Source organism: Panthera uncia, chromosome F2 (genome assembly GCF_023721935.1).
Source record: "Panthera uncia isolate 11264 chromosome F2, Puncia_PCG_1.0, whole genome shotgun sequence".
NCBI classification, from domain to species: Eukaryota; Metazoa; Chordata; class Mammalia; order Carnivora; family Felidae; genus Panthera; species Panthera uncia.
Window position 1 is genome coordinate 53,244,013 of NC_064812.1, and position 24,341 is coordinate 53,268,353.

Below are 24,341 nucleotides of genomic sequence, written 5' to 3' on the forward strand. Positions count from 1 at the left end.
AGCGCTCCAGCCTGGGCAGCCGCCGGGGGGGCGCCACGCTGCAGGCGCCCGGACCCGCGCCCGCCAAGGAAGGCACCTTGCCCGGGCTCCCGCCCCTCGGCCCGGGCCCGGCCCCGGCCCCGGCCCCGGCCCCAGAGAGCTGGAGGCCGCCGCTGCCGCCGCCGCGCAGCGCCGGGACCGGCCCCCCTCGGGCCGCCGGGGCCGCCGCCGCCTCGTCGCCCGTGCTGCTGCTTCTGGGGGAGGAAGACGAGGACGAGGAAGGCGGGAGCAGGCGGCGGAGGGGGCTCGGGCGGGTGGAGGAGAAGCCCCGAGGGGGCGCGGAGGAGGAGGATGACGACGAGGAAGACGAGGACGAGGAGGTGGTCGTCGAGGTGGTGGACGGCGACGAAGACGAGGAGGACAGCGAGGAGCGCTTCCTGCCCCTCGGCCCCGGCCGCGCGGTCCTCAAGGGCCCGGCCCGGGGCGCGTTGAAGGTGCGTGCTGGGCACAGCGGCGCGCGCGGGACCCGCCGGCCCGGGGAGGGAGACGGGCCCCGGCCCCGGGGCTAGGAGCGGGCTGAGGCCGGGGACTGGCGACCGGTGGAGGCCGGGCCGGGAGGGGTGTGTCAGGCGGCGCCGGTGCAGAGCGAGGGAACTGGTTAGCTCACACCTCGGGCCCCCAGCACCTTTTCGAGGCGGTCCCCCCCGCCCCCCAGTTCCTCAAAGGCCGGGTCGGGTTTGTTGTCTCGTGTGGGTGCAGGAAAAGGACACTTCTCCCCAGTGAGGTAGGGAACTTGGAGATGGGACGAGGTAGGCGCGGGTTTACGCCGGGTGGGGACGCGCGAGGTAAGAGAGGGAGTGAGATTTTATTCTTCCCCGAGGAAGCAGGAGTATTCTCCGTATTCTGAGGGCTAGCCAAGCTTATTGAAACTAGTAAGCAGCTTCTCTTGTCAATCTCTCAATCCCTTCTTCATCCAAGAACAATTGTTGATGAGTTTCCATCACAGGTGTTTGTAAGGGAACCGGTAAGCCCAAAGCAAAAACCAAGCCCTTGGTTTCTACCTGCATTTAGCTGGCAGCTTTTGGCATTCCCGACCCTCCCGACCCCCCCCCATTTAAACTCGACATTGTTTAGCCTTTGGGTTTTTTTCCCTCCTCGGAATTGCAAATGGGGAAAAAAGAGGAAATTGGGAAAAGGGGGGGGGTGTGATAATTTGGCATTTAAAATGGATGTGAATTTCTGCTGAGAATTCTAGTGAAGTCTCTTGTGCACTGAAGCACAGAGAGATTTTTCCGTTTGTGTATCTTCAGGAGATAAGGGGTTTATTATTACACAACTGACTGGCTGGGCTTTCAGGCATGCGATTGGACAAAGCAAACCACGTTGAGGTTCATGCACAGTGTATGTTGCTAAGAAGTTTTGAGGGCAGCAAGTGGTAAGCGATGAAGTTAGTGTTTTTCCTCAAGAGTGGTTCTTAAAATCAACTGAGTAACTATTTACCGGAGTTTTCAGAGGATAGTGGTATATCAGGAAGAAAAGAAATACATAAACAAGTGAGCTTAATAGAGACTATTTATCTTCTGGGGCTTGGGGGAAAAAAAAAAAAACTCCTCAAAGCATGAAATTGCAATTCCAAAGAAATGCTAAACATCAGCATTTAGAATATCCCAGAATAGACATAGGCACAAATTTGTTTCCTAGACCACCCTGGAAGTACGGGCTCTGGGAGTGAGAAATTTTCAGCAAGTAGTCATTCGGGATGATAGTTTTTGACAGTTGCTTGTTGGAATCCAGACCATGAGCTACTCATTACCATGGTCTGCTAAAAAGCCTGCATTGTATGGCTACAGGATATAGCTGGGATTGGAATTAAGTCACATGCATCAGTGACACTGAGTAACGCGAGTAGTGATTCCTTAGTGTTTTTGCCCAGAAATACTGACAGAAAAATTAATTGTAATTTATGCTCCGTGATCAAAGTAAACCCAATGTAGGAAAAAAATCAAACCTATGGAAACAGAATAACTAGGGTGTGATGATTCACATTATCAAAAAAGATTGTTTACATCTCCAGACAAATTTCTGTTACATTCTTTAAAAATGGGCTTCATTTTATAGCATTGTTTGCCCACAGCTTTGCAGTAATGTATACATTGAATAGCTTGAGGTATAATTATTTTTATTTTTTACTGCTTTCATGACATCCTGACACTGCATCTGAAGAGATTTTCTAATAGGTCATTTTTTCCTAATATTTTATTCGAATGCATATACAGTGTCAACAACTTATGCATATACTTATGCATTCATTTATTCAAATATTTATTGAGCACCTCCAGTGTGTGAGGTACTCTTCTAGAACGTAGCTGTGAGCGCCTTCCAGATGCACACATCTAGTGAAAAGAGTCATAGCAACAACAAACAAGTATGGCACTTGAGATTGTGATTGCGTGCTATGAGGGAAATAATGATGTCACAGAGTCTAGGCGAAAGAAGAGACAGCTGCTGTGGTATGGGGTAGACTTCCATGAGGAAGGGACATTTGATCTGAGGCCTGACACATGCACTTTGGGAAGATCTTTCCAGCAGAGGGAATAACAGTTGCAAAAGTCTTGAGGCGGGAAGGAGAAAAAGGTGAATGTGGCTGGAACTTGGTAGGTACGAGATATGTCAGGGAGGCAGGTAGGAGCCAGCAACATAGGGCTTGGTGGGCCTTTCTAAAGTAGAGTATGAAGTTTTTGGCAAGCCGTAGGCAGTAAAGGCATACGAGGTGGTTTGCATTTAAAAAAAAATTCCTGCTGTATAGAGTATAGAAGACAGCAGGGAGAAGCAAGGAGACCAGTTGGGTGGCTACTGCTGCAGTCTGGTGAGAGGTGAGGGCAGTTTGGATTAACTAGGTTGACAGGAGTGGAGTTAGAGAGGAGTGGACAGATTCAGGATCTTTTGTGAAGATCAGCCTGTAAGGACTTGCTGATGGCTCAGGGGAGGAGGGTGAAGGAATGAGAGGCCCCAGTGTAGAGGTTTGTTAAATGTGCCATTTGCTGAGATTGGGAAAACTGGGGGAACAACCAATTTTATGAAAGAAAAATCAAGTGTTCTTTTTGGTCATGTTAAGTCTGAGATGACAATTAGACATGCAAATGGAGATGCAATTAGGCAGCTGGCTGTAGGATGTGGAGCTGAGGGGAGAGGTCAGGGCTAGAGAGAAAAATTTGGGAGTCGGTAGCATGTTGATGTCATTTAAAGCTGGGGACTAGAAAGGGAGTGTAGGTCAAAGGAGGACAGCCTTGGGCCAGACTTGGACATGTCACTATTTAAGTTTGGGTGTAGGAGAAGCCAGCAAAGATGAATGAGAAGCAGCAGCCAAACAAATTGATGGAAACCAGAGAATGTAAAGTCCCATAAGCCAAGAAGAAATAGTTCAGAAGGTGGAGAGTGCTGAACAGTTGAATGCTACTGGGATGTTGAGTAAGATAGGCATAGAGATATATCCACTTAGATTAGATAATGTGGAGCTTATTGGTATTCTTGACAAAAGAATGCAAAGGCAGAATGCAAAGGCAGTGATGTCCTCACCTCTCACTGAATGGGAGGTGAGGACATAGTGACACATCTGAAAAACCCTCTTAACAAGTTTTATTGGAAAAGAGAGAAGAGAGAGGGATTATCTGGAGGGCATATGGTCTATATTTTTTTTAACATAGGGTACAGTAGACTCTAGTGTAAGGACTACAGCATTATGGGAATTTCTTTTGGGGGAGGGGGATGCCTTCATTTTCCGTTGCTGTGTGACAAATCACCACAAACTTTTTGGCTTACAGCATTTCTCACAGTATCTGTGGGTTAAAAATCAGGTTCCACCTAACTGGGTCTGTGCAGTGTCTCACAAGGCTGCAGTCAAGGTGTTAAGTGTGCTGTGTTTTCATCAGAAGGCTTAACTGGGGAAGAATGCATTTCTAAGTTCATTCAGGTTGTGAGCAGAATTCATTCCCATGCATTTGCAGGTTTGACGGTCCCAGCTTCTTGCTGGCTATTGCTTGGATCCCCTTTGCTCCACCCACATTTTTACTCCCCATAGTGCTTTGTCACTTGAACTTCCTCAATACGGCCTCTTACTTCATCAAGCCAGCAAGGGGAATCTTAGCGCCTGTCTTAGGAAGGTAGAATCTCTCATAATTCACTATAATCACAGGAACAGTACGCCATTATTTTTGCCATATTCTGTTGGTTAGTACTGGGTCATAAGTTCCACCCACACTAATGGAAGGAGATATACAAGGGCATGAATACCCTTGGAAGAGGGTGAGGATCCTTGGGAGTCGTGTTAGGGAAGAACCAAAGATGCAGAGAGAAGAGAGAAATTGCAGAAGGAAAGTCCTTGGGAAAGCCACAGTGGAGGGGACGTGTAACCCAATCACAGGGGTTGCCTTTAACAGAAGCAAAGAAACTTCTTCCATTGAATTAAAGAAAAGGTAGGGAAAATGGGTAGTTGTATATTGTATGATAGTCAAATGAAGTAGTATTTGTCTTATGGCTTCTATTTTCTATCTTATGGCTTCTATCAACTGAGAGTGGAGGAGAGTTGAAGGCTTGGCACAGTGCTGTGGGAGAGTAGGAGAGCAAACATACTGAGAAAGCAAACAGAGCTGCCAGAGAGTATCAAGGGCCCATCTGATATCTGTGGTTTTCCACTTATGGTGCAAGCAAGTCTGACTTGGTATGTGATTGTCCCAAATTCATTCCATGACTCATGCATGGAATAATAGTAATAAATAATGCTTATTGACTATCTAGTATGGTCAGTTGGTACAAGTCTAAATGTATAGTCTCATTTCAACTTTTTATTTCATATCCATGAGGCAGGCATTATTATTATCATCCTCATTTTACAGAGGTGCTAAGCAACATAAAGATATACAGGTATTAGGTGGCAGAGCAGGTGTTTGAGCCTTGGGAAGTTGAACTCCAGAGCTATCACCCTTATTCCTTATACCATATTGTCTCCTTGTAGACAAAGCAGAGAGCAGGATTCCTCAGGGATAACGGTTAGCCAGCTGGATGAGCAATGGAAAGAAAGAGAAGATCATACTGTTGAGGAAGTTGGTATACCTGTGACTTAAGAAAAGTAAGCTGTGATTTAAGAAAAGGACAGGAGGGGGGTGAGGGATGGTGAAGAGGTCATAGGTTAGTGGGTTGGAGAAAACAAAGAGTTAACCAATAAAATCAATAAAACAATGGGAATGGAATAAATGCAGGACAGTTTGGGTTCTAAAATATCATCAGTATGAATGAATATTTGCCAAATATTTTTAAACCAAGAACTATACTAAATGCTGTATATGAAAGAAGGTTTCATTAGAAATTATAATTTGGGAATCAATATGGCCCTTTCTCCACAACTGAGGATAGAGATGAAATACCACACCTGAGGTAGGGGGGGCCACCTACTGGGAGCATGGTTCACATCCGTGGCCTGAGCTTCTAGTCACCTAAATGGAATCTCCCATAATTTATTTGGGTTTATATACCCCAGGAGGACTTGGGATGGCCAAGGAGATTGAGGAATAGGTGCTATAAAGTATCTGAGATGTATTGCTTGATTATTGTAACGGACACTAAGCTAGGCTTTAAATGAGATAACAAAGAAACTTTGTATTGCACCTTTCTGTTTCTGATCAAAGGAAGCTTATGTATTTATGTGCAGTGGTGAGATTCTGCCCTCCACCCCCCAAAAATGTGAACCTCCTAGGCTCCTATATAAGGAACACTAAGCACAGTAAATAATATCTTTATCCAGAGTTTAATAAAAAAAAAAAAATACAAGGACAATGTCAAATGGAGGAAGGATTCAATAGTAAGTTGCTATTCAATTAAGCAAAACAGCAGGGGCAGAGATAACGAGGCCCAGGGTTGTGCTCTGTGATGCTGTGCCTTAGTGTAGGGACAAGAACTGAAGCATCTGAAGAGATTGATCATTTGTTGGCATAATGGTTTAGGAAAAAACTGGATATGAAAGACTGGTAGTACTTCTATCAAGAGTTCATCTACTGGGGCATCTGGCTGGCTCAGTCAGTTAAGCATCCGACTTCGGCTCAGGTCATGATCCCATGGTTCATGAGTTCAAGCCCTGCATCAGGCTCTGTGTTGACAGCTGGGAGCCTGGAGCCTGCTTCACATTCTGTGTCTCCCTCTCTCTCTGCCCCTGCCCTGCTCACACTCTCTCTCTCAAAAAGTGAATAAATTAAAAAAATATATATATATAAAAGAGTTCATCTATTGAAAAACCATGAAGAAAGATGTTTAAATGAGATAATACCTGTCAAAGTTCCTACTCTCGGTACTCAATAAATATTAATTGAATGGAATCTGCTTCCTAGGTGCCAGCTCTTCAAGGATGGTTAACACATCTATTAGACTATATCTTGAATATCAGATGACTTTTAAGAATCCTTTGGCAGAGTCTGTGCAGCAAACACTGAATTCTAATTTGCTAACAAGCATGTGTCTTACAAATGCTCTGTGTTGGCTCAAGTGAAAGACATGTGCTTAAGATACCAGACAGAGTTGTCATTCACTGAATCATAGACTGCTGGAGTTGGAAGGGAAACAGAGATTATCTAGTAATCCAATACCCTCATTTGACCACTGAGGACACTGAGACCGTGAAAGGTGGAATGCCTTGTCCAGTTAGGGCTGCTTAGCGAGTTTGGTGGGGCTAGGATTAGCACCCTGATCTGCCAACCTCAAGTTATGACCCTCAAGTTAGTTTCTTCTGCTAAGAATGTTCTGCCATTCACTCCCTTAGAACTGTGGCTAGAGAGATCACAACTTTCTGAAGTGATCTGCCAGTTGATAAGTTGCTTATCAACTTCTATTTGTGGAAAGTTCTTCCTTCCTACATAAAGTACCTCAGGCAGAGGTGACCTCACCGCGGCTGTGGTCGCATGTGATAGGCTGGGCGGGACCCCCTGAGAATCCTGCCTGGGCCAATCCCTCATCCCTGTGCAGTTTCCAAAGGACATGTGTACTCAGCCCTTAACTGGGACCTCTCCTCCTTCGCCAAAATGTTCCTACTAGTTGATTATAGAAGCATTAGAAAAAAGAGGGGGAAAAGCAAGAAGCCAAGACCTATCTTGAATCTTCTTACCCCTGACTCTTAGTGAGAAGGAGGCAGAGGCAGTTACAGCCCTGTGTGTGCTTGACTTCTTAAAACACAGAGACACTATTCATTTGTAAATCTGTCCCAGTCAGATTACTGTGTCTTCCACCTCAAGAAGGGTTCAGAGAGGAGAGAGGCACGGGAGCATTTCCCCTCCCCCTTCAGTGTGCAGGATCAGAACTTCTGACCTGAGCTACTGGTCTTGTCACAGTGACTTGATACAAAGTCTGCTAAAGTCACGGAAATTTGCCCTGTCCAATCTCACCTTAAGGTGAATGCCTGGTTTCCATTAGACTTTCTGAAGTATTTGAGAATATTCGGAGGCTCTCATAACCAGCCAGAATTCTGGCCTAGCCAATCTCTATCGTTGAAATAAGGGTGATTTTCTTTGGGTTTGTTGTTCATGTTCCTGTCCATTCCCTTTGTAGAAATTTATTGTGGGCTCTTGCTTATCATGTCCCTAATACACATGTGGGAAGTAACAGTGAATAAGACCTACTTTCAGGGAGCCCACAGTCTAACAAATTCCTGCCAAATTGTCTGTAAAGAAGTTTGAAGCCCTTTTTCTTCTTTATCCCTAAGATCAAAATTAGATCTGCTGAGAGACTTTACTTGTCTACCACAATCTGGGATGTAATTTTGATACGTACCCTAAAACAATTGTAGCTAAACAGTCTATACTAAGAAGATTGTGTGGTTTGGTCAGGAGGTAATTTCTGAGTAGCTAGTCTAAGCATGAGTTTAAATCACTGAATCTGGCATATAACCTTGGTTGCTCTCACTGGATGAAATGGAACAGAGTATCACTGTGAGATAGGTGTAGTAGAATTAAAGTGATTAAATTTTTACGCTTCGTCGAAGATACTGTTTTGGAAAGTCCAGTGTTACGATTTATATGTAGGGGAAACAGGCTCAACTCTAGAGTTTTGAAGGCAGGTCTGGGAGTTTAGGGTAAAGAGGTTAGCAGTAACATATGGGGGGTACGTTCAACTTGCAGAACAACATGGGACCTTGAGGTGCAAAGAAATAAAGGGATCCTGCCTTTATGTTGCTCTACGAGGACTGACTTACAGCATGTTGTATTGATGCTCTGCCCTACAGTTACCAGTAACACACTTGCTTTCCTTATGTTTTTGTCATAATGGAAGGTTAAGTGCAAGTAAAATCTTCCTGATTCAGACTAATTGGGGATGGCTCGTCAAAATAAGTGAATGTCAAAAGTGCTCCAACATTTTAAATGAAATCCATATTTTAAAGAGGTGGTGTGCCTTGAATCAAACCTGCAGACAGAATAATTTGAGTCCATTAGTGTGACCTTCATTGTGGGCTCTTCAGTGAGATGGGAGAGAGCAGGCTTGAGTCAAAGCAGGTGTTCCTGCTAGCTACGCCTTTCTCCACTTTACCTCTCTGTAGATAGATCAAGAAGTGATATAACACAGGGTCTGGATTCAAATTCTGGCTTCTCTATTTGCTAGTCGTATGGCCATATCAAGTTGCTTAACATCTGTATGCTTTGTTTGCATCTATAAAATTAGGACAATGTTGTCTTGTCATTGCCTGTTGTTATTGAATATGGCCCAAAGACCTCCTGAAATTTGAAATGGATGGCAGTTTATCTCTTTTGTGGTTTCAGAGAATCTTTTATAAAATTTTGCTCAAGGATACAAAATTCCACAGTTATTTTGACTATTACAACCTCCTCCTTATTATGTTACCAAGGTATTTAAGAGAACTCCTTCCTGAAGTGACTTCGTTCATCTGAATTCTCTGGTTCCATTGTATATGTGGTGAGCTTGAATCTTCCTTTTTATCTCAGGAAGCTGTGAGCCATTTATATACTTGTGCAAAGAGGACAGATATTCTGTCTCTTAGGTTCATAGTCTGCTCAGATCCATAGCTCTTATACTAGAATAAACGCTACTATCCAAAGAGGTGAGAAGAGTTTTATCATATGCATTGAACATGTGTTGTTTAAAAGCTGTGGTAAGGGGGCGCCTGGGTGGCTCAGTTGGTTAAGCATCCAACTTCAGCTCAGGTCATGATCTCACGGTTTGTAGGTTCGAGCCCCGTGTCAGGCTCTATGCTGACAGCTCAGAGCCTGGAGCCTGCTTTGGATTCTGTGCCTCTCTCTCTGCTTCTTCCCCCCCACCCCCACTCTTTCTTTCTCTCTCTCTCAAAAATAAACATTAAAAAATATTTTTTTAAAACAGCTGTGGTGAAAATAACAGTAATGTCATCTTCCACCACCTCTCACTTCATACGGCGAAGAATCTCCGAGGTGTGGGTTTGTCCTTCCTGTTCTCCTCTGCATTTGAGTCTAGGACCCGTTGTACTTTTGTTTGGTCAAGAAGTCATTCTTTGTTCTTTCAGTAGATTGGGATGTGTAGCCCAAAGTGTACCTTTCAACTCTGGTACCTACTTGCTTCTACTATTAGGGAGAGATCCAGAAGGAGGAGAAAAGGACACTATGGTTAAACAACTTGGGGAAATTCTGGTTAAGAACAGAGACATAGTTTTTTTTTGTTTTTTTTTTTTTTAAGTTACAAAACATTTTAAACATAGAGGAAGTTGGAAGAATAGTACAACACCCATATACCTATAAATATATAAAGAAGTTATTGATCATAGATGCCAATGGCCATTTTGAGTTTCTAAGAAGGTGAATACATTTAGATACATTTAGAAAATACTGGTTTATAATTATTTTTATAAATGAGAAATCCGTGGATAAGTATCTTATATTTGGGATAAATAACTGAAACTGCATTTAAAAAAAATTATTTTGAGAGAGAATGAAACCAAGTGCGAGCAGGGGAGGGGCAGAGAGACAGAGTGAGGGAGAAAGAGAGAGAATCCCAAGCAGGCTATACACTGTCAGCACAGAGCCCAACATGGGGATGGGCCCTAAAATCGAGTGACATCATGACCTGAGTCAAAACCAAGAGTCAGATGCTAAACTGACTGAGCCACCCAGGTGCCCCTAAAGCTGCATTATTAAAGAAATAAACTGTCACACATGCAGAGAAAGATTAAAGTGTTGTTTGTGGGTCATGCAACCTTTGAAATATTTTCCCTAATAAAGCTGATAATTTTTTCAGTGTCAAGTTTCTAAAACAAACAAACAAACAAACAAAAAAGAGTATTTCATGTGGTAAATTTTCACCTGTGTATCTGTGCATACCATTCTTGTGTGTGAAGTTTAAAAACTGGTAGAGAACACTACCTTTCTTGGTATATCAGTCTCCATTAAGGGTCAAGTGGAGGAGATGGCAGTTGTGAGAGGTGCCATCATAACAGAATTAAAAAGTGCCAAGGGAACAGAAAATCACAAGGTGTTTATACCCAGGAAAGAGTATCCGATAATATGTTTTCCACATTCTAAAAGGAAAATGACTTAAAATAGCAGAATAGTCTAAATGAAAAGAGCATATACAGTGGGTAGGATATTCGGATTGACACATTTTCTGTCAGCAACAGTGTGACTATTGCATAAAGGAGTTAAGCATTTGTGAACACTGAATACATTGTATAAGGACTCATATTGTTCAATATTTATTTCAGTATTACCCAACATTTAATGTATTATAATTCATGGAGGAACCTCAGAGTTAACGTCAGTTGACCCTCTTTGTAATCTTGGAAGGTGAATATTATTATCCCCATTTATATTTGTGGAAAATAAACCCAGAGAAGAATAGGTCAGTTTCTTCTGTCTATCTATCATAATTTTGTACCAAATAACATAGATATTTGTCAAACACTGAAGAAAACAGTGAGGACCAACAGATTTAAGAACTTAAATCTGGTACTTAAGCAACAGTGGTAATTTAAAGAGATAGTATTTTGGGGTAAATTATAAAAACAATATGAAATGTAGTTTTTATAGGTTGTCATAAACATTTCGTGTAGCTTGTGCATGCTTTACAAGTCAACTACAAGAGCTTAGTAAAGGCCAATCAATACTCACTAATTTCCGTTAATTTAGGTTAGGACCCAAAGTTTATTTAAATAACATTTTTTTTAAAAAGTAAACTTTTGAAGTATTAAGGGAAAGACAACTTGTTGCATACAAGGGAGCCCCTATGACTATCAAATTCCTCAGCAAAAACATTACAGGCCAGATGGGAGTAGCATGATATAATCAAAATGCTAAAAGGGAGAAAATTTCAACCAAGAATACTATGCCAAGGAAGGTTATCATTCAGAATTGAAGAAGAGAACTTTTTAGAAAAACAGAAGCCAGAGGAATTCATCACTGCTAAACCAAGCCTTACAAGATGTTAAAGGAGCTTCTTTAAGCTGAAAAGAAAGGGCACTAATTAGTAACAAGAAAACATATGAAAGTAAAACTGTTACCAGTAAAGGTAAATATATAGTAAATGTAGTGAATTAATCACTTATGAAGCTTATGTAAAAATTAAAAGACAAAAGTAGTAAAAAAAAAAAAAACTATACCTACAATAATTAATTAAGGGATACACAAAAGAATGTAAAATGTGACATTAAAAACATAAAACTTGGGGGAAAGGAGTAAAATGGGAGAGTTTTAGAATGGGTCCAAGCTTAACTTGCTATTAACTTGTTATAAAATAGACTGTTATATACATACACTGTTATATGTACCTCATGGTAAGTACAAAGCAAAAACCTATAGTAGATACACAAAAAACAAAATGAGAAAGGAACCTAAGAAAATTACACTACAGAAAATCATTAGAAGACAAGAAAAGAAAACAAGAGAACAATGGAACAGAGAGAAACTACAAAACAGCCAGAAAACAACTAACAAAATGGCAATAATACATACCTATCGGTAATTACTTTAAATGTAAATGGACTAAATTCTCCAATCAGGAGACACAGAGTAGCTGAATGGATTTAAAAAACAAGACCCATCTATATACTGTCTATAAGAGACTCACTTCAGATGTAAGGACACACATATACTGAAAGTAAAGGGATGGAAAAAGATGTTTCATGCAAATGGAAACCAGAAGAAATCCGAGGTAGCTATACTTATCAGATAAAATAGGCTTTAAAACAAAAATTATAATAAAAGACAAATATGGGCATTACATAATGATAAAGGGTTAGTCCAGCAAGAAGATATAACATTTGTAAATATTTATCCACCCAACATAGAAGCATCTAAATTTACAAAACAAATATTAACAGATTTAAAGGAGAAATTGACAGCAATATAATAATGCAAGGGGACTTTAATATCCCACTTATATCAATGGGCAGATCATCCGGGCAGAGAATCAATAAGGAAGTAACAGCATTAAATGACATATTAGGTCCAATGGGCTTAATAGATATATACAGAACATTTCATCCAAGAGCTGCAGTATACACATCCTTCTTCTTTTTTTTGAAAGGTTATTTATTTATTTTGAGAGAGACAACGTGAGTGGGGGAGGGGCAGAAGGAGAGGGAGAGGGAGAGGGAGAGGGAGAGGGAGAGAGAGAGAGAGAGAGAGAGAGAATCCCAACCAGGCTCTGTGCTGCCAGCACAGAGCCTTGATGTGAAGCTCAAACTCATGAAATTGTGAGATCATGACCTGAGCCAAGACCAAGAGTTGGATGCCACCCAGGTGCCCCTACACATTCTTCTTGAATGCACGTGGAATTTAAGTGTGCATATTCTCTGAGGCAGACCATATGTTAAGCCACAGAACAAGTCTTACTAAATTCAAGAAGATTGAAACCATGTTAAGCATCTTTTCCAACCACGATGGTATGAAACTAGAAATCAATTACAAGTATAAAACTGGAAAAATCGCAAATATGTGGAAAATAAAAGACCTACTGAACAACCACTTGGTCAATGTAGAAATCAAAGGAGAGATAAAAAAATACCTTGAGACAAATGATAATGGACGTTTAACATACCAAAGTCTGTGAGATACAGCAAAAGCAGTTCTAAGAGGGAAGTTTATAGCAACACATGCCTACCTCAAGAAATAAGAAAAATCTCAAATAATCTAACTTTACACCTAAGGGAAATAGAAGAGCAAATGAAGTCTAGAGTTGGTAGAAGGAAGGAAATAATAGAGGAGAAATAAATTTAAAAAAAGACTAAAAATACAATGGAAAAGATCAATGAAATTAAAACCCGTTTTTTTTTAAAAGAAAATTGGCAAAGTCTAGTGACTAGACTCACTAGGGATAAAGGAGAGAGGGCTCAAATAAATAAAGTCAGAAATGAAAGAAGTTACAACTGCTATACCAAGGAAATACAAAGGACCAGCAGAGACTACTATGCCAACAAATTGGACAATCTAGAAGAAATGGATAAACTTCTAGAAACATAGTATCTTCTAAGACCATGATGAAATAGAAAAATCTTAACAGACTGATTACTAGTAAAGTGATTCAATCAGTAATCAAAAAACTCTGAACAAACAAAAGTTCAAGACCAAGAGGTGATTTATACTGGTGATTTATACTAAACATTTAAAGATTTAATATTATCTTTTTCAAATTCTTTTTAAAAAAATAAAGGGGAGGGAATGCTTCCAAACTCATGTTACAAGACCAGTATTACTCTGATACCAAAATCAAACAAGGGCACCACAAAAAAGAAAATTACAGGCTAATATCCCTGTTGAACATAGATGCAAAATCTTCAACAAAATATTAGCAAACTGAATTCAACACATTAAAAGGCTCATACACCATGAGCAAGTAGGATTTGTTCCAGGGATACAAGGATGTTTCAGCATCTATAAATCAATTGCTGGGATACACCACATTAACAAAATGAAGAGTAAAAATTACATGATCTTCTCAATAGACCCACAAAACATTTGACAAAATTTAACATCCATTTATGATAAAAATCTCAACAAAGTGAGTATAGATTGAACATACCTCAGCATAATAAAGGCCATATAGGACAAGCTCAAAGCTGAGATTATACTCAGTGGCAAAAATCTGAAAACTTTTCCTTTAAGATCAGAAGGAAGACAAGGATGTCCACTGTCACAATTTTATTCAACATAGTATTATGCTAGAAATCCTAGCCATAGCTTTTAAGGAGGAAGAAGAAATAAATGCATCCAAATTGGAAAGGAAGATGTAAAACTGTCACTATTTGTAGATGATGTGATTTTATATATAGAAAACCCTGAAGAACTAAGAACTAAGTTGGAACTAAGTTGGAACTAAGAAACGAATTCAGAGAGAGAGAGAGACAGAAAATCCCAAGCAGGCTCTGTGCTGTCAGTGGGGAGCCCCATGCAGGGTTTGATCCCATGAACTCCTGAGATTATGACCTGAGCCGAAATCAAGAGTCAGCTGCTTAGCCTACTGAGCCACCCAGGTTCTCCCTATTATAATTTTTTACGTAAAAAATAGTTTTTCCTAATAACCTCTATGCTAGATTGCAAGAAGAATCAGGTGACCAAAATCACTATAGGAAGTTGAAAGAACGACCTTTTTGAACAGAAATTTCTTTTAGAATAAGAATAAAGAGCTACAAAAAAAAAAAAATACTATCACTCAACATATGGCTAAAAGCACATTTTCAGAACCTCTTGAACACCCACCAAGCACTCATGTAACAAGAAATGCAAATAGCAGTCCCTGCTCTTTCTGTAAACCCTATCTTGGGTCATTTCAAACTGTCAAGCTGCTCCTCTCTCACTGCCAACCATCTCATTCCCATTCTAAGATGCTACTAGTTCATTGCTTACATGGAGTCAGATGTCCATTTTCCTCCTTCTCTGCCCCTCCCCTGCTTGTGTGCACTATCTCTCTCTCTCAAAATAAATAAACTTAAAAAAGATGTAATAGAAATGATGTAGTTTCATTATATGCCTGTGTTTTTATGTTAAAATTAAGATACCTCAGGGGCGCCTGGGTGGCTCAGTCAGTTGAGCGTCTGACTTCGTCTCAGGTCATGATCTCACAGTCCGTGAGTTCGAGCCCCACATCGGGCTCTGTGCTGACAGCTCAGAGCCTGGAGCTTGTTTCAGATTCTGTGTCTCCCTGTCTCTCCGAACCTCCCCCATTCATGCTCTCTCTCTCTGTCTCAAAAATCAATAAAGGTTAAAAAAATTAAAAAAAAATTAAGATACCTCAAAGATCTTGTTTACCTTCAGTGATGAGTTGATGGCTTTATTGTTTAAAAAAATTTTTTGGCTGTTTCATTTAATCCCATACTTACTTCATTCAACAAATATTCACTGAGCTCCTACTCTTTGCCAGCTGCAAGAACATAGGTAAGAACAAGACTTGGAAAGAGTTCCTGTTCACACACTATTTGAGACAGATAGTAAACTCTGTGTTTACTGGTGGTGCATTACAGAGATAAGAATGGAAGAAGAAATATAGATAGATAGATAGATAGATCTCTAGCTATACTGATTTTAAAAAGAGAGACTATAAACTACTAATGTCAAGAATGAAAGGATGTCACTATAGATCTTACAGACTTTAAAAGGATAATCAGGACATACTATGTTAGTAGAGGATTTTATGCCAGTATGTTATGCCAGTACTTTTGATGGCTTGGAGAAATGGGAAAATTCCTTGAAAAACATAAATTAAATCTGACCACAAGAAGTAACAGAATATTTAACCCACCATCTGTTAAATAAATGGAATTTATGGTTAAGGACCTTTGCACATGGAAAACTCCAGGCTTGGATGGCTTCACCAGTGAAATCTATCAAATACTTAAGGAATAAATAATACCAGTCTTACAAAAACTTTTACCAAAAAAGAATATGGAATTTTCCCAGTACATTTTAAGAGATCAACATAACCCTGATACTGAAAATATCCAATGACCTTACAAATAAAGAACATTATAGACTTTCATGTAAATAGACACAAAAATACTAAACAAAATATTAGCAAATCAAATCTAGCCACATAAAAATGGATAATACATTATGATCAAAGTTTTCCCTCTCTGGGAATGTACTTTTGGTGAAATACTTGACAATTAACTGGTATAATTAATTACAGTAGTAGACTGAAAGGGAAAAGCCACATGATCATCTCAAGAAGTATGAAGAAAACAAAGTTCAACACCCATTTGTAATAAAAAAAAAAATTCTCAACAAATTAGAAATAGGAGAGACATTCCTCAAACTGATAAAGATTGTATATAAGAAACCTATAATTAACATCATGCTTAATAGAAAAATCAGTTCACCAACATCAGGAACAAGCAAGTATGTGTGCTCTAACCCCTATATTCATTGTGTTGGAGGTTTAGCCAGTGTGATAAGGCAAGAAAAATACATGAAAGACATAAAGATTAGAAAAAAAAGAAAGTAAAACTGTCTTTCTTTGCAGATGATATGATCACATACAGAGAAACCCTTAAGGATTTTGGCAAAACTACTAGAACTGATTAGTGAATTTAGCAAAGTAATAGTATACAAGGTTATTTTATAAAATTCAATTGCATTTGTAAAATAAAATTTTTTAAAAATTACAATGACATCAAAAACTAAACATTTGGGAATAAAATTAAATAAAAATGTACAAAAAAGTGTGTAAGATTAAAACACTGATAAGAGTAATTCAAAAGGACCTAAGTAAATGAATTGATATACCGTGTTCAATGAAAAGATTCAATATGGTTAAGATGACAGTTCTCCACATTGGGGCGCCTGGGTGGCTCAGTCAATTAAACATCCCACTTCGGCTCAGGTCATGATCTCATGGTTCATGAGTTTCAAGACCTGCCTCAGGCTCTGTGCTGACAGATCAGAGCCTGGAGCCTCCTTCGGATTCTGTGTTTCCTTATCTCTCTGCTTCTCCCCTGCTCTCACTCTGTCTCTTTCAAAAATAAATAAACATAAAAAAAAAGATGTTAGTTCTCCACAAATGGATTTATAGATTCAGCATGGTCCCAGTCAGAATCTCAGCAAGAATTTTGCAGTAATTGACAAGCTAATATAAAATGGGTGGAAATGCAAAATAACTATAATAGTCAAAACAATTTTGAAAAATAAAAATAAAATTGGAAGACTTATTCTACTTGATTTTGGGACTTGCTATAAAGTGAGAGTAGTCTGGGGCACCCAGATGGCTCAGTCGGTTAAGTGACCAATTCTTGATTTCAGCTAAGATCATGATCTCACTATTGTGAGATAAAGGCCTGCATCAAGCTCTGGGCTGAGCATGGAGCCTTCTTGGGATTCTCTGTCTTCCTCTCTCTCTGCCCCTCCCCACTCTCTCTCTCATGCTCACTCTCTCTCTCTCAAAATAAATAAATAAACATTAAAAAATAATAATAATAAAGTGAGAGTAATCCAGACAATGTGCTCCTGGTGCTATACAATAGGTAGATTTAGGCAACAAAATAGAGAGCCCCAAAAGTAGACCCACGCAAAAATGGTTCAACAAAGGCACCAAAGAAATTGAGTGAAGTCTTTTCAACCACTACCCATATGGAAAGAAAAAAACCCAAAAAACCTGTACCCTTACCTTGTACCATACACAAAAATTAATTCAAAATGAATCAGATACAAATAGAGAAGTTAAAACTTACCAAGCTTCTCAAAGAAAACAGAAGAGATTATCTGCTATCTTAAGGTAGGCAAAGGTTTTTCAGATAAAAACTAGAAAGTACTAATGTAAAAGAAAAATAGATAAATTAGACAGTCAAAATTGAAGACATTTGCTCATCAAAAGACACAAGAAAATAGATCAATAATTAAGTGAATTTCCTTTGCTGTCACTTTCATCTTGGGATAGCCAAACATTAGATTCATTTAATGCCTACTTTGTACCAGCCACTTTGCTGAATGCAGAGAATATACTATTAAACAAGAAGGACGCAGTCCTCCTGGAACATTCAATTTGGTGGGAGAATAGTCAAACTAATAAATATTATGAAATGATAACTGCAAGGATAATGAAGGCATAGGACTCATATTGCAGTTTTCATTTTACAAATGTAGAAACCTGGAGTGGTTAATAATTTGCTAAGTTGCAAAGCCAGTCTAAGCTCATATTTGCTGACTCCTATTCTCCTGTCCCCCCTTTTTTTCCTGTTGTTTTAAGCAAAAAGAGTGGAATTTAAAACTTAAGCTTAGTAACTAGGATCAAGTAGTAAACGGTATTCATGTTTTTAGTTTACTACAAAGAGAAATAGAAGTGTAGCTATTTAAAGAAATTCCATTTTAATGTTGCTGTCTTAACAGCCTTGTTTTAAAATTAGTTTTTCAGACTCTGATACCAACACCAAAGTTAGGCAAGTTTCCCTAATTATATTCTCTTGTAATGTAATGCCCAGTGAGTTGGAAAGGAGAACTCTGCTCAGGCAGCCCCTCTAATCTTTGCTAAGTATTTTTGGTGTATCCTTTTTAAAAAGTTGGCAAAGTGGACAGGAAGGCACTGGCGAGTAGAAGCAGAGAAAAATATAGGACTTGGAGCTTATCACGTGGGAAAGAAGACTTTACTTTCTAAATATGTAACGGAAAATTAATGTTTTGTTCTTCTTTATACCCTTTGATGGGTGACAGCAAAACATTGATTATGTCTTGTGTTCTTAAAGTGTTTTACACTCTTTACGGTCATTCCATATATGGGACCTCTTATAATATCCTTTCAGTTTTATCAGAAGGCAACCATGGCAAGAGGTTAAATGGTTCTTTCAAGATCATGTAATAAATGACTTTGAGTTCTTTCTTTCTGATCTTCCTCCTTGTTTGTTTTTATCTCATTTGTCATGGGTTTGTAGATTTTCATGTTGATATCTTCCATTGAGACTCATTCTTGCTTTAGTCGGTTTACTCATGTGAAACTAGCAATACCCATCTTGTTTCTCAGTAACTTCCAGGCCATCATCATTGTGTCCCCTTCACCCCAAAATATCTGTTAATTCACAGTTGTCCCATCTTATTGGTACAAACCACACCCCCCCCCAAAGTGCTTGTGTAGGAATAGAAACTCAGTAAACATTCAAATGAACAGAAAATGAAAGAACAAGCAAGTTATTGTATGGATTCTCTCTGATCATTTTCCCCTATCACCTTTCTTTTCAGTATCTCATCTATTACCACATCCTATTTGTGTTTCTGCCATGTTGTTCTCTTCCCCAATAATTATTATCTTCATTCCTATGGTATCCCCACTGCTTACTTTGTTTCCTTGCACTTCCTCCTCATTGAAGTCCATTTTTCACAGAATTGGAAATCTGACATTTGGAAATTGGAAAATTGATATTTCTATCTAAAATAATCCTAAGTTTGGCGTGCCTGGGTGGCTCAGTCGGTTAAGTGTCTGACTTTGGCTCAGGTCATGATCTTGCGGTTCGTGAGTTTGAGTCCCACATCAGGCTCTGTGCTGAACTCAGAGCCTGGAGCTCTGAACTCAGAGCCTGGAGCCTGCTTTGGATTCTGTGTTTCCCTCTCTCTCTGCCCCTCCCCTGCTCACACACACACACACACACACACTCTCAAAAATAAATAAACATTAAAATAAATAAATAAATAAAATAATCCTAGGTTTGACATAACTTTTTCTTATTATAGAGGCAATATTTGTAGAATATTTTTAAGTGCTGATGAGAAAAAAGGAACTAATAATCATCTAAAATTCCACTTATCTTTCACAGGTAACCACCATTCATTCATCTTGCTGTGTATATCCTCCCAGATCAACAGGAGTGCTATCACTTATAGGGAGATCACATATCTGGCAAACTATTCTTGGTGACCCACCCTAAAACAAAAAAACCAGCTAACAAGTCTAGAGTAGCTGAAAGAGACATCAAAATACAGCTCATACTTGCTTAAGTAAAATTAGAAAATATTTACTTAGTGCTGTGGTATGCAAAACACCATGCTGGGCGTGTCGGGAACTCAGAAATAGCAATAATTATTTTGTACTTCCTAGGAGTTTTCAGTCCAGTGAGAAACACGCACCCCTTACCTTATTCACTCTTAGTACAGTCCCCACAAATGTGGTTATGTGATTTCTTGGACTGCAGCAAATTAAAAGTCGGGAATTAGTAGGAAGAAAGTACATCTCCCTACCAACAGTCAGTGTCTGAAGAGCAACAAGTATGAACTGATGTTGATGGAGGATCTGGAATCTATATTTCAAGTACTGTGCTAGTGAGCATATGAAATAGGAAATTTTCCACTCTGGATCCATGTAATGTGGTAGCAAGGAGCTCCTGATGGCACATCACTCAGTATTGCAGTTTAATATTTCCATGACCTTGTACCATCAGGAAAAGTTTGTTATGCTCAGTAGAGAGACAAGAAGGCAACTAATACGTTTGAGAGAAATCTGCAACAAAAATTATTAAAGTTTATCAGTCAAAGGGGTAGAAACTTCTTTCACTAAAAACCAATTTATGTGGCATATGTCCACTAACATTGATGGGATTATTGCTTTTACCATGAGTACAACAACATGGAAGTACGTTCCCAATGATTTCACTCATTCCCAACAGTTGTCTAAGGGTTTGTGGCCTTCTCAGTAAGGCCCCATATTGCTCTCCTGACTTTCCTTTCCAGGTGCGGATCTCAAAGACCCAAGAGATGATATTCTAACCTTAGTGTGCAAAATATGTTGGACATATAACATATAGTGTGTTTTTCAAGGGGTCGCTATTGACAGAGGGCACTGGATTCCTTTCTTAGCTGTTGCTCTAAAAGTCAGAGTGACCTATAAAAAAATAAGTCCCAGCCCTCATGCGCCTCTTAACATACAGGGTCCTGAATAGGCAGGGGTTTTCTCTTTCAGCCTTTGCTGTCTAAATGGGGATCCTGAGAGATCCCTGCCAAAGTCAGCTGGAAAAAATAATTATGTCCCTGCCTTGCCTTTGGCTCACGCATTTTCCCTAGATCATGAGAATCAACTTGCCACTGTTTTCCAAAAATGAAACAATAGCCTGACCTAGGAGGCTGATGGCTAGGGACAATCAGGAAGCAAACCTGCTTTACTTGTCACCTGCTTTATGTCAGGCACTTTCCCATGGTCCCCACGTGAGGTGTTCCTGTCACATAGAGGAAACAAACATACTTGCAGATATTTATAGTACAGTCTTCTGAGTTCTGTAGTAGTGAGCTCAAACGTGTTCTGGGAACACAGAAAAGGGAAAGCTAACTACTTAGGGGAGTCCATGAAGGCTTTGGAGTAAATGATGTTAGAACTAATTCTAAAGGCTGACAAAGAGATTGTAAAGTGGAGAATGAGGTGAATGGTACTCCAAGCAGAAAGCAAGGCAAAACAACAAGGGAAGCACAGAGTGAGTGCAGAGACCAGGGGACAGAAAGGAGCCTGGTGGAAGGACAGGGAGATGAGGGTGTTAGAAGCAGCCATTAGCGTTAGGATATCGGCCTTGCTGACTTTGCTGGGGACACATCCTGCCAGTGTCATGCATCATATAAGAAGCATTTCAGTTTCGGGGCACCTGGGTGGCTCAGTCGGGTAAGCATCTGACTTTGGCTCAGGTCATGATCTCGCGGCCCGTGAGTTCGAGACCCACGTCGGGCTCTGTGCTGACAGCTCAGAGCCTGGAGCCTGCTTCGGATTCTGTGTGTCTCTCTCTCTGCCCCTCCCCTGCTCGCACTCTGTCTCTCCTTCAAAAATAAATAAACATTAAAAAAAAATTTTTAAACAAGCATTTCAATTTCATAAGGAGGGTTTTTTTGGGGGAGGGAGGCGATTACATACTTTTTATCCCATGCTTGTATTGGGCATGAATTTTAAGTCGTGTGCTTATAAATACAGAAATAACAGACTGTGGAAAGATCACGATAGCCTACCCGTTCTGAAAAATGTGCAAACAGCTAAGTTTCTATGTTAGAGAATACTAACAGCAAACGAAAAAGACAAATTTCTGGTGAATTTAATCTCATACCATGCATGGAATATGAAGCTAATAATGGGCCTGTAATGAAAAAGCAAGCCACGATATTAACCACAATTAGGAATGAAGTTCCATATAGTACATGATTAAAATACAAATATGAATAAAGGTAAAAAATCAGCAAAATCTCAATACATTTGAATAAAATGCCAGCAAGTTACCATTGCTTATTAATGCAAAATGATACTTCAGGAAAAACTGATAACGAAACATAACAAACTTAACTGAATCCCAGTGTTATGCTCATAGTTTTAAAAAAAGCAGATACTTTATCGGGAGCAAGACCAACTAAATTCTAAAAGGAAACATATTTCAATGAACATTAAAGCTATAGGACAGGTCCCCCGAATGTACAAAACTATCATAAAAGTTTTAATCTTCACCCTCAGACCGTAAAAATACATCATCTTCAGGGCCGGGTAAACAGAACCTGAAAATCCACCACCATTGCCAGAATCCCAAGGATCCCCTTCACTACTGGAACTCACTGCAGTGCAGATCGAGTCGGCCCCTATGTGCAGAACACCACCTCCCAGTCCCTTTGCAGAGTTTGGTTGCAAAGTTGGTAACTATTAAGGTAGAACTCAGTATTAAGTAATACTTTTGTCACTTTTGACCCACAGACTACAACAGTAATAAATTTAAAAGTAGAGTCTGAGGTAAATAATAAATTCCACCTCAGCTGGACTAGATTTATTTGCTGTGCGTGGCCTACTTCTGTGAAGAAGAGGACCCATGTGTTTCCTAGGATGTGTTGTGTCGCTGTTCTTACCACTGAGGAGGGTGGGGGCAGGGTAGCAGAGCGGTGCCTGGTAACCGTTAGCCACACTTCACCTCTGGTGGTCCTCCTTCCATCTGTAATATGGTATCTGAAGCATAAAATGCATTTGAGGGTAAGGCTGTGCATCTAGATAAGTACTTAAGATTTTTCTGCATAAATGAGGTCGTCTGCCTTAGATTTGTTCAGATTTGCAGTAGCATTGTACGACAGATACGTTTGTGCCTTTTTTTCTCTGCATTCTCATGATGTTTCTGTTAGAACTATGTAATACTTAAATGTAGTGCCCACTTATTCTACGTATCTTTAACTAGATTTCGTCTTTGTTATTTTTTTTTCTTTTTTGTAATTGGGCTATTTGTCTAATTGTTGAATTTTTTTTTTAGTTTAAATACTTCAGAATTTATTTTCTTTTTGTTTTGTTTTTATTTTTTTGATTTATTTTTTTTAAATTTACATCCAAATTAGTTAGCATATAGTGCAACAATGATTTCAGGAGTAGATTCCTTAGTGCCCCTCACCCATTTAGCCCATCCCCCTTCCCACAACTCCTCCAGCAACTCTCAGTTTGTTTTCCATATTTATGAGTCTCTTCTGTTTTGTCCCCCTCCCTGTTTTTATATTATTTTTGTTTCCCTTCCCTTATGTTCGTCTGTTTTGTCTCTTAAAGTCCTCATATGAGTGAAGTTATATGATTTTTGTCTCTCTCTGACTAATTTCACTTAGCATAATACCCTCCAGTTCCATCCACGTAGTTGCAAATGGCAAGACTTCATTCTTTTTGATTGCTGAGTAATACTCCATTGTATATATATACCACATCTTCTTTATCCAGTCATCCATCGATGGACATTTGGGCTCTTTCCATACTTTGGCTGTTGTTGATAGTGCTGCTATAAACATGGGGGTGTATGTGTCCTTTTGAAACAACACACCTGTATCCCTTGGATAAATACCTAGTAGTGCAATTGCTGGGTCATAGGGTAGTTCTATTTTTATTTTTTTGAGGAACCTCCATACTATTTTCCAGAGTGGCTGCACCGGCTTGCATTGCCACCAGCAATGCAAAAGAGATCCTTTTTCTCCACATCCTCACCAACTGTTGTTGCCTGAGTTGTTAATGCTAGCCATTCTGACAGGTGTAAGGTGGTATCTCATTGTGGTTTTGATTTGTATTTCCCTGATGCTGAGTGATGTTGAGCATTTTTTCATGTGTTGAGTGGCCATCTGGATGTCTTCCTTGGAGAAGTGTCTATTCATGTCGTTTGCCCATTTCTTCACTGGATTATTTGTTTTTTGGGTGTTGAGGTGATAAGTTCTTTATAGATTTTGGATACGAACCCTTTATCTGATATGTCATTTGCAAATATCTTCTCCCATTCTGTCGGTTGCCTTTTAGTTTTGCTGATTGTGGCCAAGATCAAAGAGGTTTTTGTCTGCTTTCTCCTTGAGGATTTTGATGGCTTCCTGTCTTACATTGAGGTCTTTCATCCATTTTGAGTTTATTTTTGTGTCTGGTGTAAGAAAGTGGTCCAGGTTCATTCTTCTGCATGTCACTGTCCAGTTTTCTCA

General features: G+C 39.7%; 1 protein-coding gene across 1 annotated transcript in view; it reads left to right on the forward strand.

Moving 5' to 3' along the window:
- ZNF704 (zinc finger protein 704) overlaps window positions 1-24,341 on the forward strand; it is a 241,199-nt gene that overhangs the window by 1,313 nt on the left and 215,545 nt on the right. The window contains exon 3 of the mRNA XM_049632687.1: window positions 3-473. Coding sequence (XP_049488644.1) covers window positions 3-473 — 471 coding nt within the window. The remainder of the gene's footprint in view (window positions 1-2; window positions 474-24,341) is intronic.